General features: G+C 39.6%; 1 protein-coding gene across 2 annotated transcripts in view; it reads right to left on the bottom strand.

Annotated features, from left to right (window-relative positions):
- CREB5 (cAMP responsive element binding protein 5) overlaps positions 1 to 21,275 on the bottom strand; it is a 411,522-nt gene that overhangs the window by 327,764 nt on the left and 62,483 nt on the right. For both annotated transcript variants that reach the window (XM_073899011.1, XM_025873076.2), the window contains 2 exons: positions 14,188 to 14,259; positions 9,471 to 9,564 (listed from right to left, as the gene is read on the bottom strand). In XM_073899011.1, the coding sequence (XP_073755112.1) occupies positions 9,471 to 9,564; positions 14,188 to 14,259 (166 nt within the window). The remainder of the gene's footprint in view (positions 1 to 9,470; positions 9,565 to 14,187; positions 14,260 to 21,275) is intronic.

Genomic DNA, 21,275 nt, shown 5'->3' with positions numbered 1-21,275 from the left:
AAGGCAATTAACAAAAGCAAAGAAACACATCGACAACAACATAATAATAGTGGGGGACTTTAAGACCCCCCTCGGTGAAATGGACAGATCATCTAAGCAAAAGATCAACAAGGAAATACGGACTTTAAATGACACACTGGACCAAATGGTCTTCACAGACATATTCAGAACATTCCATCCCAAAGCAACAGAATACTCATTCTTCTCTAGTGCCCATGGAACATTCTCCAGAATAGATCACATCCTAGGTCACAAATCAGGTCTCCACCAGTACCAAAAGACGGGATTATTCCCTGCATATTTTCAGACCACAGTGCTTTGAAACTAGAACTTAATCACAAGAGGAAAGTCGGAAAGAACTCAAATACATGGAGGCTAAAGAGCATCCTACTAAAGAATGAATGGGTCAACCAGGAAATTAAAGAACAATTAAAAAAATTCATGGAAACAATGAAAATGAAAACACAACTGTTCAAAATCTTTGGGATGCAGCAAAGGCAGTCCTAAGAGGAAAGTATAGAGCAATACAAGCCTTTCTCAAGAAACAAGAAAGGTCTCAAATACACAACCTAACCCTACACCTAAAGGAGCTAGAGAAAAAACAGCAAATAAAGCCTAAACCCAGCAGGAGAAGATAAATAATGAATCAATGAAATAGAAACCAAAAGAACAGTAGGACAGATCAATGAAACTAGGAGCTGGTTCTTTGAAAGAATTAACAAGATTGATAAACCCCTGGCCAGACTGATCAAAAAGAAAAGAGAAATGACCCAAATCAACAAAATCACGAATGAAAGAGGAGAGATCACAACCAACACCAAAGACATACAATTATAAGAACATATTCTGAGCAACTCTATGCCAGCAAATTAGATAACCTGGAAGAAACAGACACATTCCTAGAGATGTATCAACTACCAAAACTGAACCAGGAAGAAATAGAAAACCTGAACAGACCTATAACCACTAAGGAAATTGAAGCCGTCATCAAAAATCTCCCAACAAACAAAAGCCCAGGGCCAGATGGCCTCCCAAGGGAATTCTACCAAATATTTAAAGAAGAATTAATACCTATTCTTCTGAAACTGTTCCAAAAGATAGAAATGGAAGGAAAACTTCCAAACTCATTTTATGAGGCCACCATTACCTTGATCCCAAAACCAGACAAAGACCCCATCAAAAAGGAGAATTACAGACCAATATCCTTGATGAACATGGATGCAAAAATTCTCACCAAAATACTAGCCAAGAGGATCCAACAGTACGTTAAGAGGATTATTCACCACGACCAAGTGGGATTTATCCCTGGGCTGCAAGGCTGGTTCAACATCCGCAAATCAATCAACGTGTACAATACATAAACAAAAGAAAGAACAAGAATCATATGATCCTCTCAAAAGATGCAGAAAAAGCATCTGACAACGTACAGCAAGCATCCTTTCTTGATCAAAATTCTTCAGAGTATAGGGATAGAGGGTACATACCTCAATATCATAAAAGCCATTTATGAAAAACCTACAGCAAATATCATTCTCAATGGGGAAAAACTGAGAGTTTTACCCCTAAGGTCAGGAACACGGCAGGGATGTCCACTATCACCACTGCTATTCAACATATTATTAGAAGTTCTAGCCACAGCAATCAGACAAGAAAAAGAAATAAAAGGCATCCAAATCGACAAAGAAGTCAAACTCTCACTCTCTGCAGATGATATGATACTTTATGTGGAAAACCCAAAAGACTCCACCCTAAAACTGCTAGAACTCATACAAGAATTCAGTAAAGTGGCAGGATATAAAATCAATGCACAGAAATCAGTGGCATTCCTATACACCAAGAAGACAGAAGAAAGAGAAATTAAGGAGTCGATCCCATTTACAATTGCACCCAAAACCGTAAGATACCTAGGAATAAATCTAACCAAAGAGGCAAAGGATCTGTACTCAGAAAACTATAAAATACTCAGGAAAGAAATTGAGGAAGACACAAAGAAATGGAAAAATATTCCATGCTCATGGATTGGAAGAACAAATATTGTGAAGATGTCAATGCTACCTAGAGCAATCTACACATTCAATGCAATCCCCATCAAAATACCATCCACCTTTTTCAAAGAAATGGAACAAATAATCCTAAAATTTGTATGGAACCAGAAAAGACCCCGAATAGCCAGAGGAATGTTGAAAAAGAAAAGCAAAGCTGGCAGCATCACAATTCCGGATTTCCAGATCTATTACAAAGCTGTCATCATCAAGACAGTATGGCACTGGCACAAACACAGACACATAGATCAATGGAACAGAATCGAGAGCCCAGAAATGGACCCTCAACTCTATGGTCAACTAATCTTTGACAAAGCAGGAAAGAATGTCCAATGGAAAAAAAGACAGTCTCTTCAACAAATGGTGTTGGGAAAATTGGACAACCACGTGCAGGAATGAAACTGGACCATTTCCTTACACCACACACAAAAATAGACTCAAAATGCTTGAAAGAGCTAAATGTGAGACAGGAGTCCAACAACATCCTAAAGGAGAACACAGGCAGCAACCTCCTCAACCTCAGCTGCAGCAACTTCTTCCTAGAAACATCGCCAAAGGCAAGGGAAGCAAGGGCAAAAATGAACTATTGGGACTTCATCAAGATAAAAAGCTTTTGCACAGCAAAAGAAACAGTCCACAAAACCAAAAGACAACTGACAGAATGGGAGAAGATATTTGCAAATGACATATCAGATAAAGGGCTAGTATCCAAAATCTATAAAGAACTTATCAAACTCAACACCCAAAGAACAAATAATCCAATCAATAAATGGGCAGAAGACACGAACAGACATTTTTCCAAAGAAGACATCCATATGGCCAACAGACACATGAAAAAGTGTTCAACATCGCTCGGCATCAGGGAAATCCAAATCAAAACCTCAATGAGATACCACCTCACACCAGTCAGAATGGCTAAAATTAACAAGTCAGGAAATGACAGATGTTGGCGGGGATGCGGAGAAAGGGGAACCCTTCTACACTGTTGGTGGGAATGCAAGCTGGTGCAGCCACTCTGGAAAACAATATGGAGGTTCCTCAAAAAGTTGAAAATAGAGCTACCATACGATCCAGCAATTGCACTACTGGATATATACCCCAAAGATACAAATGTAGGGATCTGAAGGGGTACGTGCACCCTGATGTTTATAGCAGCAATGTCCACAATAGCCAAACTGTGGAAAGAGCCAAGATGTCCGTCGACAGATGAATGGATAAAGAAGATGTGGTATATATACACAATGGACTATTATGCAGCCATCAAAAGGAATGGAATCTTGCCATTTGCAACAACGTGGATGGAACTGGAGGGTATTATGCTGAGCGAAATAAGTCAATCAGATAAAGGCATGTATCATATGACCTCACTGATACGAGGAATTCTTAATCTCAGGAAACAAACTGAGGGTTGCTGGAGTGGTGGTGGGGGTGGGAGGGAGGGGGTGGCTGGGTGATAGACATTGGGGAGGGTATGTGCTATGGTGAGCGCTGTGAATTGTGCAAGACTGTTGAATCACAGATCTGTACCTCTGAAACAAATAATGCAATATATATTAAGAAAAAAAAAGAAGAAGATAGCAGGAGGGGAAGAATGAAGGGGGGAAATCGGAGGAGGAGATGAACCATGAGAGATGATGGACTCTGAAAAACAAACTGAGGGTTCTAGAGGGGCGGGGGGTGGGGGATGGGTTAGCCTGGTGATGGGTATTAAAGAGGGCACATTCTGCATGGAGCACTGGGTGTTATGCACAAACAATGAATATGGAACACTACATCAAAAACTAATGATGTAATGTATGGTGATTAATGTAACAATAAAAAATTTTAAAAATAGAGTCTCAGGTAGTCTCTTATTAAAAAAAAAAAAAACAACACACTCTTTGGGGCACCTGGGTGGCTCAGTCGGTTAAGTGGCTCAGGTCATGATCCCAGAGTCCCACATTGGGCTCCCTGCTCAGCAGAGAGCCTGCTTCTCCTTCTGCCTGCTGCTCCCCCTGCTTGTGTATGCTCTTGCTCTCTCTCTTTCTCTCTGACAAATAAATAAAATCTTTTAAAATAAATAAATAGGGGCACCTGGGTGGCTCAGTCATTAAGCGTCTACCTTTGGCTCAGGTCATGATCCCATGGTCCTGGGATCGAGCCCCACATGGGTCTCCCTGCTCTGTGGGAAGCAAGCTGCTTCTCTCTTTCTCACTCCCCCTGCTTGTGTTCCCTCTTTAGCTGTGTCTCTCTCTGTCAAATAAATAAATACAATCTTTATGAATAAAATAAATAAATAAATAAATAAAATAAGAAATAAACACACACACTCTTTGTTCCTCTATATACTAATGTGTCAGTATAATCTCCTTCTGAAAACTTTTGACTATTTTCTCCTTTTCATGACTATTGAAGAAATAAGCCAGTAACAGAAGAAAAAACAGTTCACAGATGTATATGCAAACATAAATCTAACACCAAGACATGTTCTAAGTACATGGAGCTCACCAAATCTAGATGTACAATGAGAAAATTATAGACAGACAGGAGCTTTGGACAAACTGTTTATCCTCCTGATCTTGTTTCCTCATATGAAAAGAGTGGCCAGGATTAAATGACATAATGTATATAAAACAGGAGACACAATTATAGGCATAAGATAAGGCAATAAATGGTAGCTACTGTTATTATCATGCTGCATCCTGGTGCATGCCATTTCCACCACCCTCTGTTCCATAAAGACCTGACTAATTTCAAGAGTGAGAAGTTACTGTATACTTTCACCATCAATGAAAGAGGAGGTAAATATGGTCCCTGTATATATATATATGTGTGTGTGTGTGTGTGTGTGTGTGAGAGAGAGAGAGAGAGAGAGAGATTTACTTATTCAGTCAGGATATATATATCCTGGGTGGTTCAGTTGGTTAAGTATCCAACTCAGTTTCAGCTCAGGTCATGATCTCAGGTTGTGAGACCAAGCCTTATGTCAGGGGCTCTCTCTCCTTCTCCCTCTGCCCCTCCCTGACCTCTCTGTCTAAAAAAATAAAAAATGATAAAACAATTAAAAAAATAGAATGTCCATGGATTATTAAGTAGGTTTGTATCAAATAGCCATGAGCTAATGGCTCTAGGTTCTGAGATTATCTGATTAATCATGATCTCTTGAAAAAAAAAGGTTCTACTCCTTTAAACAACATTCTTGCTTTCTCCATGGTGAGAATTAGGTTTAGAGCCTGGAACTAGAGAAAGTCCCTCATTCTAGACTTAATCCAGGGACACAACTGGGTTCTGAGGGACTATGTTGTCAAGAGGGGCAACTTCAGCCCCTCTTCCCACACCTCAGCTGGTGCCTTTCTTCATTTCCCTCCAAGCACACACCAGTTGCCTTCAGCATTAATTGGGCTGTGATGTCTGGTGTGAATTATTAGGCATTTGAAGGCATGGTTTTATGCATCTCCTTCTCAGGCTTCCCACCTGAGATGCTGATTGGGTTTTACCTTTTGAGGAAAGGTGTGCAACACTCTTGAACTTCACTTCCTTTTCATGAAGCAAAATTCATCATCTTCTAGGTCAATATTTCCACCATATACCCCCAACACACACACACGCACACACATTCTTCTCATTTGGATTATTTGCTTGTCTGGCTATAAATAAAATTGCACTTTGATTCCCATTCTGTTTTTTTCCTGTACAGAACCTCGGAACTGTGTCAATAAGTGGGGGTGGGGATTTCTGACAGGGCAAAATGTGGGAATCCCTGAATACCTAGCCATAATACCATTAAAATAGACCCAAACACCATACTCTTTAACTCTAATACTAAAATTTGATCATACTTTTCAAACCAAACAGATCTTTTGTCATATAATAGTCGATAATTTTGCAACCTGTGTGTGAAAGTATATTGTCCTCAGTGGATTCCCATTTCAAACTTGGCACCTAAAACCTCTGATATCACAACTTCCCTCACCATGAAATTATCTTCAATCACAACAAGAACAGCTGAAGGGAACGACTCAAGTCCATCACCATACTGGGACTCTGGAAATGTACCACGAGGACCAAATAAGAATGGAAGGACCAAGGTGGGAGGGGCTAGAAGTCTTTGCCCTTAGAATCCACCATCACCACCCCATTCATGCATGTCCAATTAGCACTGTCCCCTTGGAATGAGGTTTTATTTTACTGTCTATCCATAAGAGCAGACTCATCTTAAAACATCATGACTGTCACTTTTACTACTCTGCCTTATGGCATGTTAAAGATCATTTACAATCATTTTGAGTTATAAATTGTACCTGGTCTAAATAAAATGGACTTTATGGCAAAGCTAGGAAATTATTTCAGATCTTACAACTCTTTGGACACTTACCTTCGAAAAGTCTATCTCTGGAATCTTAATAATTTCCCTGACTGTAATATCTGCAATTAATGTAGGATGAAGTAATTTTCCAAAATACAAGCTAACCAGATATCCTGAAATTACTTATGAACACACCTACCATATTTCCTCGTCATAATATGTGTCAAACTCCAGTGCATCTGAAATTAAATTTTGTGTAACTGAATATTGCTTGGGAAAAAAAAGTGGCCCAAGAGGGGCTTGAAGATTTTTGCCCTGAGGATGAACGCTGATTTCAGATTTAATTTATACAATTTTTATTATTTCTGTTACTATATCTCAAGCTGTAGGAAATCATTCATCCTTAAGATAGGCCACAAAATAAGCTTAAGGTACATTCGGAAATAAAATTCTAACAGATATTTTAGTAGACTTTGGAGCCTTTGATAAATTCAAATCTAAATAAATTAAGATATAAGACAAGTAAAACTTCAGTCACATTTGCAGTCACAATCTAATATGTTAAAATTAACATGAGGTTTGAGATAAATACATCTAAGTCTTTCTTGGGGAAAAAAAACAACAACAACAAAGCAAAAATACCCAACAGACAGCCTATTACAATGCAGTGTGGACAACACTGGCCTGTGACATAGAGTGGACCTCAGTCCCCTAAATGCAAAGTAATGAGCTGAACTGGATAGCTCTGTTTCTGTTCCAGCAAGAAAATTCTATGACACTGCAAGCATGCAAAGTGGATAGCAAGTTTAAAAACGTAGCACCTAATTTCACTTGGAGTAAAAAATGGCCTCATACTAGCTTCAACACAAACCCTGAGAAAGCAGAAGAAAACACACCAATATTTTATCCATGCTATTTTCCCTCGTATTTATTTCTCCCTTCATTTTCTTATTCCAAGTTTGACATAATAAAAATTAGAGAGCCTTTCCTCTCAATAATTTTCCACCTGGCACTGGCAATTATTGGCAACAGTGGCCTCAAGCTAACGAAGATCTGGTGAGAACAATTGAAAAGCTGCAAGAACTTAATCAAAAGCCTGTTTACAGACAACATACAGAAGTGTTCACACATCCTAAATTCCTTTTTTTTCAGACCTTTGAATGGGGCTCCCTGTAGGGCCATCCCAGCCATGTCCCTGAAAGATACTACCTGGTACTTACCACTAAGCAGTAATATCTCCACATCATTTAACACCCACTTCCCACTCTCCTACCACCAAGGAACCTATTTTCGGAATTCGATTTGGGAAAAATAAAAGGCGAACTTATAAATTGAAATATTGGGAACCCTGCTACTTGCATACATATCTGCTCATTGTTTAACTATGAAGTTACAGTGTATAATAAATGACAGAACATCATGGAACACTACATCAAAAACTAATGATGTAATGTATGGTGATTAACAAAACGATAAAAAAATTAAAAAAAAATAAATGACAGAACAAACTAAATGATAAAACCAAAAGAACAGACCATCCTTCCTAACCCTTCTGGGCTTTTATAATTCTTACAGATTGAAGTTTCTGCATCTCTCTTTCTCGATTTAAGGGAACATAAAACTACTTCTGAAGAGCCAACTAGTTCAATCAAAACGAACAGGCTGAGAGAGAGGTGGTAGGTGGCGGGGGAGGCAAGGAAAGAGGCTGCCTTTGAACTAGAGATTCTTCCAAGCCACAACACATCTGCACCATTAACAAGTCACGGGCAGGTTTGTGAAGATGTGTAGATGGCTCTGTCCCCAGGAGTATGAGATCGTACCTGTCAACTGCTTAAGCCCGACAATGCAGCCACCGTGCAAGTCAAGGGTCTAGCACTCAGCAGCAAGGACCCTCATCTTTGCCCTGTGTGGTCAGCCTGGGAAAGCTGCTCTGTCTCCTTTGGCCCCTTCTTCTCTATCAGTAAAATATGAGTTGTAATAATAACCTGCCTGACAACACTCTTACAGGATTTACTAATAATAGGGATAATAAAATACTTGTAAAATTTAAGTGCCATAGAAATGCTAAATTATATGAGCTGGGCCTGCCAGGGCAGTCCGTTTCTCTTCTGATATCATTTAAAGCATGTTTATGGGAGTATTATCTCCCTCGTGATGCCGAGGAGACAGTGGCTTCAGTGAAATATTTCTAGCCTAACAAGGGTAACAGGAAAGGCTTCAGTTACCCTACCAGGGATTAGGAAACACTTTCATTTACATTCTTTCACTGGATCCTTACAATGAGCCCATGGAATAAACTGGGCAGACAAAATCATTCCCATTTTACAGAAAAAGGAACTGAGGCCCCAAAGGGTTCACTAACATGGCTCAAGGTCATCTGGCAGAGAGCCCATGCTAGAGTTCAAGTTTCCCCACTCCTGGCCCTGCCCTCTGTTTTAATTCATTGCACCACCTATCAAAATGGGAAGGAATGGCAATTACTTGATGGATTAATTGTGATGTTTGTTTATTTTTGCTCACATTTGCTGAGCACTTGCTATGATTCCATGCATTATCATCTCATTTAATCTCTCACTTAGGAGGAAGGTACTGTTTCTTTAAAAAAATTTCACTGATCACCTCTGTGAGAGAGAAAGAGAGAGAAAGAGAGAGAGCTCCTTCTACTAAAGCCACATAGCATTTTCCTTACAATACTCATGTGAAACATATCTTAGACAGTCCTCTAGTTCAGCTACATTTTCACATGTACACTATAGTGTGGTGTCCTCAAGAACAGGAATCATACCAATCTTTGCGTCTCCCGTGGTACTCAGAACAGCATACTAGGTACTGAATGAAGATGTCTTGCTTGAGTGATTACAGGCATGTGATTTTTAAAAATACTTATATGGAGCCAACTTCCATAGTAATAAATATTTTACATTCCTGAAAATGAGAAATCACAGCTCTTTGGTTATTTGAGTGAACACCACATTAGCTGATTACATTTCTGCCTACCATTATTTTAAGTCTCTGCTGTACCTTAGAAATATACATCTTCAAGGCACAGAACATGCCAATGGAAATCATCCTGTCATAAGAACAAGTATCTCCCATGCGGCTAATCCGTTCACCCAAAGCCTTTTTGCCTGATGGCTCCTTACCTGATAACATATTGTCTGTTTTTATTGAGGGAAACTTCAAAGTCATTTCATGCTTGTGCCTATGAATCATCAGATGGTCCTCTGTTGGGAAGCGCTGTCGGACAAATAGAAAAAAAAGGGGGGGAGAGGAGCCATTCAGTTTTATAATATATATTTGCCATCACAGAGAAAAAGATGTATTCAGCATTGTACATGTGACAGGCAAAACAAAAAATTAGTTCCGAAAAAGTGTGAAAGCATGCTAAGTTAAATGCCAAATTATTTTTTGCAAGCAAATGTGCTGAGATGTTCCTTTGAATTGCACCCAAATATATGCATCATTATTTCCTTTATAGTTTACCAGGGGTTTAACTAGGTTGCAGTAAAATCTGGCTGAACAGTAATAAGAAATAGGAGACCTTTGCCTGCCATCGTCTCTGACTCCCTACACGTTCCCTGGGAATTCCTTTAAAGGCCTCTACTTTCTAAATACTCTTTGAATATAATCAACTGTGAAGACCCATCAGTCAATTACATATTTCCTTAGGAACTAGAGGTTTGCATCTGAGGGAAGACCTTAAATTTGTGTTTGGTTAAAGAATAAATGAGAAAGAGGTAAAGGAACAATGCTGAAAGTATTCAAGTAATCTATATAATAGAAATATGCTATACCTTCAAAGATTAAGAGTGTCTGAATGAATGCTCATGTATGTTCACAAAGAAATGAACAGTGGCAGCATAACAAAGTAAATTCTCTTATTTCTACCTATATATGAGAGGAAAACATGTCCAAAATAGAAAAATGAACTTAGACCTAAGTAGCACTGGGGTTTTGCAAAACTATTTGGAACTTTTGTCTAATAGTTACCGTTCTACATACTAGTATAAAATAGTATTCTACAAAATAGTATAAAATAGTCTAAGGCATAATAAGTATGCTAGATGTTATCTAGAGATTAACCAAAAGTAGGAAAAATGCATGAAGCAGGAAAAGAATTTTGATTCATGTCAGACATTGGAAAGAATTACATGTCATGCTTAACTGTTTGACATAAACACCTACAAATGTGCATGTGACATTTGTATAGTATGTTTCTGTTTATGAAGACCTTGCACACTGCGCTCATTATGTGATCTTTTATAAGTGTATAGATGATTTATAGTCACATGACAAGTCATTTTTAGTATTCTATACTCTGTACAATGTAGTAAACCAACACTTTATTTTTCATTTTCAAAGAGTGATATTACAGTTGTTAAAAATGCAGCTCTCAAATGTTTTCAGCTGTCTCGCTTCTGGTCACACAGTGGGATTGGATTTCCTGGCCCTTTTGTGGTTGGGTGGGGCCATGTGACTAGTTCTACCCATGGATCATGAATGGAAATGACAGGTCACTCACATGCCAGCACCTAATTCCTGGTGCAAGACCCTCTTCCTTTTAACATGGCAATTCACAGTATTAGAAATAGTGACCCCTCAATTATCCTAAATCTTTGAAGGATTTTCGAATTCTAGAGGATTATGAAGAAGGTCCTGCCAAGCTACAACAGAAATGCAGAAATGTATGCTTGGGCAATTGAAATAAGCCTTTTGTTGTTTTAAGCCCTTGAAGCTTTCGGGTGATTTGTTATTGCAGTAGATCCTAGCCTCTCCTGACTCAGGCTGGTATGTTTTAATAACTGAACTTAACAGAGCATCTGCTTTATCAAGGTCAAATGAAAACATAACAAAAGACAATAAACTCTGCTGAACATTTCTGAATCTCTGACAGTTCAGAAAGTCTCTCAGAGCTTCCCAGTTCCTCAAGATAGTCATTATAAGTTTCAATTACCATTGTATACTGTGGTAGAAATCTTCTCTGCAAATGGTACAGATTTGTGTTCATGTGAATGAGGGAATTCACTGGGCTAAATCCTTTGGAATATTCTGAAAGTAGTTTTGGGAATAAATATCACCTAGTTATTTGTCATTTGTATCATATAAATTGGAGCATATACAATCTGTAAAGCACAGCAATTATGTCAGAGTATTAACTACATAGAAGTCTGATGTATAAGGACTTTTTGCTGCAGCTTCATCTATTCTCTTGAACCTTTATCATACCTTATAATGTATACATCAAATATGGGACACTACCATGTGTGGTTTAGAGATGGGTTAAACTTCTTAGTCTTTCCATTAAAATCCATATTATAATTTTTGTTGGGATATATATATAATCAAAAACAACATGGTAGTATCCTACATTTCATATTTGTAAGCCATTTTTTGGTTCTGTAAAATAATAGCCTAGAATAGATTATCCAGATTACTCATTAAATAACAATAATTTCCATAATATGTCATGTTAACTATAAATACCTCCCCAAAGAGACAATATGGGACATCATGGGGCCTTTTTAATTTAGCAGGAAAAGAGCAGCAAATTGTAAATAACCAAAATGTACAGTCTATGACAGATACACAGCTGAGAGAGGCCCCTGGAACTCAAAGCATGTTCATGTCGAGGGCAAAGGAGCTGTGAAATTAACAATGGACTCTGAGCTCAGAAAGAGCAAGAGAAGCTTGTTTCTCTTCACTTCTGGGACAAAGCTAATGTATAAGGATCTGTAACACAAAAAACCTCCCAGGTATTATAGACCATTCCTTAATAGAGCAGAGCTTGTTTCCATGAGGGAAAAGGGGGAAACATCCTTCCATCACTGCCAACGTAGCACAAGCACTGATAACTCACATTTACTCCCCTTTCCAATCCCCAGCCATCCTTTCTTCTGGATGCAGGTCCCCAGGCTCTGGAAGGTCACTAGAGTAAATGCCATGATCACAACAACAGATTTGACTGTGATTTGCTAACACCCCACCAGGAAACCCTTGGAATCACTAGGCAACTGCTACATTTCCTCAATCCTAATACCTCTTCAATTGAAAGATGCACATATTTTTAAAACAACTTGTCAAGAAAAAGAAACACTTTCACCTTAAATAAAAACATCAAGTTTTACATGCAGCTTTGTAAGGGGTTGAGGGGAAAGGCTTGGAGTTTTACCTTAAAACAAAGAAACTACAGAAATCCTCAATTCTCATTTTGTCCAACCAGTCCACTCAGCCTTCTGAAGGAAATGACCTGCTCCTTCCCTGAATTCAAGGTCATTAGAAACGCATCCTTCAGCCTTCACTACCGTCTCTACCTTAGAGTTTGCATATAACTTCACAGTGCTACTTCCATTCCTTCCTGCCTCAGAGGAATAGCACCCCCTTCTCCCTCATGGGATCTTCCACACCCTTGTCTTCTGGGGGCTGGCGCTTCAGTTGTGGTTCTTCAATCCAACATGCTCACTTCCCCTTGCCCTTGACTAAATCCCGCCCAGCTAGCCTTTCATTTAAAAAGAAGCTCTCTCGGGCTGCTTCCTTCTCAGGCTACCATTATATCACTCTGTTTCCAGTCATTCCCTAGCACTCTTGAAAGAGTCCTCTATGCTGGCCACCTCCACTTCCTCACCACCCACTCACTCATTAATCCCTTCCAACCTGGCCCCCACCCGGACTCCTCTCTCATAGGTCACCCGCCAGAACCCAACTGCCAAACCCAACAGCCTCTGCTCAGCCTCTCACTGTCCCGGCTCTAGCAGCGTCTGACACCAGTGACCACACGTCTGTGGCATTATTTATTTATACCCTGCCTGATTCCAAAAATGAGAAAAGACGGCTCACAGCAACACATAAAATGGAGCGGAAGAGCATCAGCTAGAATTAGGGGACCCCCAAAAGGGAAGGGATTAAAAAACAACAACGCTAAAGCCAAACGCAAACCATCAGGCAGTCATTCTCAACTGGGGGCCATTTTGGCCCCCAAGGGGACATTTAGCAATGCCTGGAGACATTTTTGGTTTTCACAACTGGAGAGTGGCCACTGGGACCTAGTAGGTCGAGGTCAGGGATGCTGCCAAACATTCTGTAATGCACAGGACAGCCCTTCACAACAAAGAATCATTCAGTCCCAAGTGTTAACAGTGCCAAGCTCGGGAAATTCTGCCACACGGTCCATAGTTATAGCAGCAGTAATAGTAACAATGGTGAACATTAATTGAGCAAGTATTATGTGCAGGCCTTATACTAAATACATGTAGTATCTCATCTAATCCTCACAATGATTCCACTTAATGGGAGCCATTGGAGGCAAAGAGGTTTAATCTAGCACAGCATGCCAACTTTCCCTCTTGAAGTTTAGATAAATGAAAAAACTGTGGGTTCTAGAAAAGCTATAGGGGGCCTATTGTACTCAAAAAGGAAAACAAAAGAAAACAGAATTCAGCTCTGATGGTGAGCTATTTCACCAGTAATTCAAAGGCCCCGTATCAAGTGACTATTGTAAAAGCAGCATCCTCCCTCCCCTTTCTGAAATAACAGTCCTGAACATCTGGTGGGCAGGATGCGTCTGGCTTACTTCCAGGGGGAAAGTTAAGGGTGAAAATGGCTAATGCTGATGTATTTCAGGGGCTGTGAGGGAAGTAGTTCAAACTATTCAAAGTAGAAAATAGTAATAATGAGGAAGAAGATGGTGATGATGATGGTGGTGGTAGTGGTGGTGGTGGTGGTGGTGGTGGTGAAGGGGGCTTTGACAATATCTCAGTCAAGAAAGAAAGCACACAGCAGGCATGATTGCCAAGTGAGAGCTGTTTCGCTGTCAAAAGGCAGCTACATCCTCATAAGAACAGACCAAAGGATCCCCACACTCACCTGAGAGCAGCCCGGGGCACTGCAGACAAACGGCCTCTCCTGCTCCAAATTCATCTTGGATTCCTCATAAATCTGTAGGGACAGGGGGAGAGGGAGGAAGGAAAACAGAAATCCATGAATATCTTCTGCTTCAACCTAAGAAACATGCGAAAGGCAATTGCTGGGAGCCCCTTTCTATGCCAATCCCCAAATTAGACAAGATAAACATTAACACGAACACAGGTCCTGCCTTGCTGAAGTTCACTAGGCTTTCTGCAGTCTCCGCTCCTATTGTTTGCTTGAATGCATATTTATTGTACTTTGAAGAAAAATGCCATGGGGCTGTTGCAGCAGAAATTCTGCCTCTGGAAAACCACCTGGACTGTATTATTACCCGGTAAGACCGCACCTGCACAAGAAAATGCCAAAGCAAAGTTCACACCTGTCCTTCGGAGTTGGCTACTTAGAAAAGTGAGAGAGGGGGCAGTAAACAGGGTTATCAACAGTGCGGTGACCAACTCGGAGCAGCGGTCAAGTAATTCAGCCATGATCACCCTGCCAAGCTTCAGGATGACCATAGGATGCAGAGTAGCCCTGCAGCCAGCTTAGCAAATGTCCCCAGTGGTGAGCCATGGTCTTCAATTCCTTTTCATATCATGCAGTCACAGATGCCGCAACAAAAAGTATCATTCGAGTTAGGCAGGGAGAAACAGAAATAAGAAAATGCAGAAAACATTACCTTGGATATTTTGTGGTTTGACAGGCTAACTTGAAATTAATATCAGATTAAGGCCATTGCCCATCTGATCGACAGAAGTTATCTGGAGTAAGGTAGCTTTGTGGGGAGAAACCTTATGTTATGGTCTCAGTCACATGTTACATTCTAGTGTGTTCTTATGTAGGGATTAGGTTCTAAGGTAAGTTTACTAGGCAAAAATTGAGCGTAATCAAAATTACCTTTATAAATCCTCCCTAAAATTGATATAAATACATAAGCATAGTTTCATGGTTACTAACCTACAGAGTAACATAAAACAATTTTTTCTGACAAAACAAAGGCGTTTATTATAGGAACATTCTCAAACGACACCAGAGATGTTCACACTTTTTACATAAAAATTTTTTAAACATCATAAAATACTATGCAAATTTAAGTTTCACAATTTAAACCATTTTCTAAATCATACTTTTTGCCAATTATAGAGTTGAGTTTAAATAAGCTACATGTGCTGCTGGTAGGACATGGCTCTATCAAGGGACTAAAACCTATTGCTTTATCTCTGAAGCACAGGAAGGAATTTGCTTCCTTAAAATGATGCCTGTAGGTGATACCAAAGGAATCCCAAGTCACCTTCACCCTTGAAAGAGGGAACTCTGCTTCTACTCAAGAAATAGGTACCCTTCCTCCAAGGAAGCTTTATTATCTTGCAAAACACCCTAACGCTCTTCTGTCTGTCACTATACCCTTCCCCCAAACACTAACTAACTGACCTTCTTTGGGGAATAGGTGCATGCTTTCCGCTTTCCTGAAATGCAAAGCAAAAAGACTTGCCTTAGATAACACTCCTAGTCAGATATTAAAGAACAAAACAAATTTACACATGCAAACTCTTCTTCATGCTGCCTCCTCATTATACAATTTTCACTAAGTACTACCCTTTCCCCTCCATGTCTGGAATGACTTCCCACTCACTGGTCACCTACCAACACAGTAACTTAGCATAATTTTACAGCTTTCCTGGATCAGGCATATTGTGTAAATTACTTTATTATATTTAGAATAAGCAAAAAACACAAGTATCTTTAGAAGCTTTCCACTTGTCCTTGTCTGAGGGAAGTCATGAGCAATTAAAATAACTCTCAAATCTCATTATGCATTTGATTTTGCCATCACTTATCAGAGAGCATCTTTCCTCTCCCCTGTGAAGGCTGACTTACATCTAAGCCTCAAAATAAAGGGTGAGAAACTGGTTTTGATCGAAGATATAAAAAATAACAGAGTAATTGGGTTATCCATTAATTAAATATGTCTTGTTTTTCTAGTAAATTTTTAAATGCTTTCCTGGAACTTCTCTGTCTCTGTGACCATGATCTGCTTAACTACTGCCAGGTCATTTAACTGCTTTGGGCCTCAATTTCCCCTCCTTTACAACAAGCCTATAAATATAATCCTCAGTTCCTTCATTTCTATATCACACTGATCGGTTAGGAGTCCGGTAAGACATGCCTGAATTATGGAGAAAGGTCTTTGTATTTTAAGGGTATGGTGTTTGGAGGTGGGGCGGGGGAGGTTCTGTGAGCAAGTGTTACTAGAACCACACTCTAACGTTAACTATTCCCTATTATAAAAGAGAATTTGCTAGAAGGTGAGTCTTTCTTGGATACCACATAAGAGCTTTAGTTGCTAAGGTAACAAAAGAATACCAGCATTAGTAACATGACTAACCAATATTAAGATGACCTATGACCTGACAGTAAAATGGGAAAGCTCCATATAAATCCATTTATGGCGTACATCTAAAAGTAGTAATTAGTGATAATAATTAGATTAATGTCTAATTAATAGAAGTGGTCAAGATTGGAAGTGCCACGACTGAAGATTAAAAGGGATTCATTAAAAAGCCAAAGTGAGGCGAGAGATCGGCCAAGCCCTGCCAGGTAAGTGTGGGAAGAAAGTATTTTTCTACCATAATCACAACTCTACCCCAAACCCTACTTCACTAAACTGCTGACTTTCCCCATAAATTCAAGCCTATAATGGTAATAGTTTAGCAATTCTGCTTGATATCAACATTAGCAGCTTTATCTTAATTATTGGTTACCATGTGCTGTAACCAACGTGTAATGTGCATATGAGCTGCAGCAAATACCACCGAATTATACTATGGTGTTGAGGCTTGAGAAAAGAATAAGCTCCAGCCATAAAAGATTTACTGTCTTACTGAGCCCTCACAGTATGGATATTACATTTAGAGGAACAGGACTAATCAGAGAAATACAGTCTGCTTTCAATTAGATTTCAGTCATCAATATACTCAGCCAAGTGACTACTGTCATTTTGCTATTATATTTTTTAAACACGAACGAATCGGTATCAATTTATTATATGCTATGGATGCCACAGACCAAAAGCTTTGGCAACATAGTGGTGGAATAAAAGTCCTAAGGTAAAATGGCAGTTGCTAAAATAAAATAGGCTTAAGTGATTAATAAAGTCTGAGGCAAGTGGGTGTGTATATATAAGTGTGTGAACCTCAACTGCTTTATTTTGATGCACTGCGGTTCCCACATTTAGCCCTCTGCAAACAGCACACCCTTACTCATTCCTTGCTGTGTGGGTGTTTGTGATAGTTTTTCTAAATGGTACCACTCTACCACACAGGTTTCATTACTTTTATCAACTAGTACGATCTGGTCTGATGTATTAGTGAAGGACCATTGGCCTATTTTTATGGCCTATTATTATAGTTCTTTCCTAGCAAAGAGTGTAATAACTATTCTCTCAACAGACTCCTACTAAAGCCCTGCAAATATTCTTGTGTCATCCATCAGGTGGGGCAAATCACTCAGACACGATTTTAGCCACAGAAGTCAGGCCTCAACCTCTTCTTTCCCCTTCTGTTGTTTTACCAGCTGGGACATTTTAATGAACCGAGTTTTGTTTGGCAATTGCCATACCCCAGGCTCCACTGCATCGAGCTGACATGGTAGGCGTTCAATAAATATTTGTGGAATGGATAATGAAGCCTGAATCATCATAATAAACCACCCCAAACAGCGTGCCTTTTCTCCACTCCTAAGGCAGTGGTTCTCAAACTTTTTGGCCCAGAACCAAGTTTTCAGCAAGGCAAGAGGTTGTGCAGACCACTTATTCCCCCCATTCTCGGTTATGACCAGAGAAGAAATTTCACCAGACTTCATGAAAGAAAAAAAAAAAGTCGAAATGGCTTTTGGTGAAAACAAGGCGAGGTTAGTTTTCATTAAATTTCACGTGTAAATGTATTCATTCCTTATAAATTCAGTCTGTTAATATTGCCATAGACAGTGAAGCCACTGAAGTCCAGTCTATTAGCCATGTGCTGGCTCCTCGTGATCCCCACAGAGCACCCATTGAGAAACACTGAGTGACCCCATAAATTTGGTTAGATACAGTCATAATTGTGACAGACACTGTCTAATCATTTAAGAGTTTCTAAATAGTTCTGTTTTTTGTTCCTCTTCTCCAAAGTTCAGATTCAATGCTCACTTAGAACAAATGCCTTATGAGTCTAATTTCCCTTCAAATTTTTGGAAAACAACAAAAACCCTAATAACAAACCCTAATAGTGCATAAAGGGAGTAGAGGTTTTTCCTAGTTGACAAGGAGATGACAGGCTTGATTTACAATTCAAACCCTCAACTGCCACTGGATTCCTCAGCCTTGAAATGAGCAAGAATCTCTTTCATTGTTCAGCGTTTGACCCCACAAATTCCTCCTGGTCTAAAATGGGAAATCTTCCACAATGGCTGATGCAATCCATTCAAATGCTCTGCCAGGTCTTTAGAGATATACTTGGAATTACCATTTCATGAAAGGCAAATATTGCAAAAAACAAATGTTACTAAAAACTTGGAGAGTCTGCACAAGATACTGTAAATATGTATTTTAAATAAGGGCAACAATGGAGCTCAAAAGAAAAAAACCTCCGTCATCTCGGTTTGCTGAAATGAGCCAAGAGCACTTTTTCCCTGTCTACATCATAGGAGGCCGTTACTGCTCCTTAGTTACCAACAAACTCCGATCTTTGATCTACAACCTTAGAATGGCACAAGTTTCTTCCAATAACAGCTGACAGATTCATACAGTGATACAGGATTTGGAATATCAGGACACTAACAATGTTGTTTTCAACTGAAAATCCTCGTGCACTTTTATCAACATGGGAAGTTAGGGGAACTTCAAAGCTACAAACTGAAGTTGTACATATAAATGAGGACCATTAATATTATTGATACATCCCCATTAGCTATGCCATTGTTAATCTAACCACGAATGCATGATAGATCTGAAAGAGGGGGGGCTCGAATTTTAAGAATGACGTTAACAACATCTGTCAGCATTTATTGCCCTACTGAGTGTGGAAAGAGCCTTCTTGTCAGGACTCATGTTAAAGAGACCTTGTTACCTTGCTGAGATTACAAGACTGCAGAAAGGGTTTTAGAGGGGGAAACACGTCCTTCCTTAAAGTGCCAAGGACAGCTCACAAACAGGAGCATCTTGAGTTAGTCACACTGTGTGAGAGTCCAGATCAGTCTTTGTTTCTGGAAACAAAAGTTGCTAATTAACTAAATTAGTTAACTGCACAGCAAATTTGTACTTCGTGTTTCTGGGGGGGAAAAAAGCAAACATTTCTCTCAATGTATTGGTCAGAAAGGCAAACGGCCTCACATGATAATAACAAATGCACCAGAAACACACTCTAAATTATTTTATTCTAAGATGTCTGATTCTACTTTAACAGCATGGAGGCAGGATGGTTCTCCTAACGCATGGCTAGCTCCTGGGAGGGAATTATATATTCAGTTTGGGGCCAGGACTTTCTTTCTTTGTGAAGGATATTGTATCTTTCACTACCTTATTCACTCATCTGTAAAACAGGACCATTTTAGTAAAACACTGTAAAATCAGACCATTCAAAGACATATCATTTGAAAAAGTAATCCATGGACACTAACTGCAAAATGACAGGAAAGGAAATACTTTTATTTCAAATATACCTCTAGTTTTCTAACCTTAATATCATAACTTCAAAGAGAAAAAATAAACACCCTTGAATTTAAGTCCAAGAAAATCAATTATTTTGTGAGTGTGTCTTTGCATCCCTCTCTGCATCTCTATGTGTATCTCTCTTTTTTTCTGTGTGTATCTTTGCTCATGAAAATTCTTTTTGTGTGCCTATTGCTCTGGGTCTCTGTCTTGTTATGTATGTCTGTCTCTGTCTCTCTTTGTGTATCTGTCTCACATACACGTGAACACGCGCGCACACACACATTTTATCAGATGTGTTCTTACACAGACTTACTGGTAAAAAGATCTAGTAAGCTTGTTTCCTGTCTCAGTGTTATTCTTGAAGTGGGCTGCAGCTAGAATCTGAATTTCATTGGGCTATTATTATTTGCAGCTGTGTGACCTTTTTAACCCCCCCCCCACTTTTAAAGTGACATTTCAGCCCTCAAGCTTGAAACGCCTTGAATGCTGCAAAGTTTTCAAACCAGAGATTTACACAAGGAACAAGACTGACAGTGGGATCATACCTTCTACGTGAAAATTTCAACAGAACTTGGCAAGACCGGGGTGTATTGCTGGGCAGTTTACAGCCAGAACTCTTGCCTGGAAGTCCTAAACTTTACACATACCCGCCCCAGTTACATACCAGAAAATCACTGTCCTTAAAAGATGTTCACCATCCACTGGTCCCCCCAAAGTTCGGAATCTTAACAACCAGAATCAGAGACTTCATTAGGATTATTTCACACAACAGCATCAAGCAATGCTAAGGGACTGTCCAAAGTCCCCTTCGAACTAGGTCCGCCGTTCCCAGGAGGAAGGATTTCCAAACAGCTTTTGTCTCCGGAAACTCACCCAGGCTTTACTTCCCAAAGGAGGCCCTACCAGGAGAGTGCTGGGGGCTCACGTCCTCTCATGTACTTCTGCAGAGGTTTGTGGTTTTATTTATGTGGCGTTTATACTGTGTATGAAAAAACATTCCAGTGGGATTGGGTTTTCATATGTTAGATTCCTCTTTCTTTTTTCTTTTTTCTTTTTTTTTTTCAAGTTTTCCATATGTTTCTTTGGATATGAGGCCTCTTTTCAAAGTTGCTGGCTAATTTCTACTTATGTTTTGCACAATCCTGTCTTACAGCTTTCCTATCTACGGGTTCAATAGTTCAGAACGTATTTGCTAAGCATCAGTGTTGGGCATTAAATGTGCAGAGCTGAATAAGCTGCTGCAGGGAGTGTGTCTGTGTCTGTGCCTGCGAATGGGTATTTAGGTCCTTCTCCTCTTCTTGCTCCCATGGAGCCGTGTGTGTGTGTGTGTGTGTGTGTGTGTGTGTGTGTGTGTGTGTGT

The sequence above is a fragment of the Callorhinus ursinus genome, unplaced genomic scaffold (genome assembly GCF_003265705.2).
Source record: "Callorhinus ursinus isolate GAN/ISIS: 27379988/994484 unplaced genomic scaffold, GSC_fseal_2.0 scaffold12, whole genome shotgun sequence".
NCBI classification, from domain to species: Eukaryota; Metazoa; Chordata; class Mammalia; order Carnivora; family Otariidae; genus Callorhinus; species Callorhinus ursinus.
This window is presented reverse-complemented; position numbering and strand designations above follow the sequence as displayed.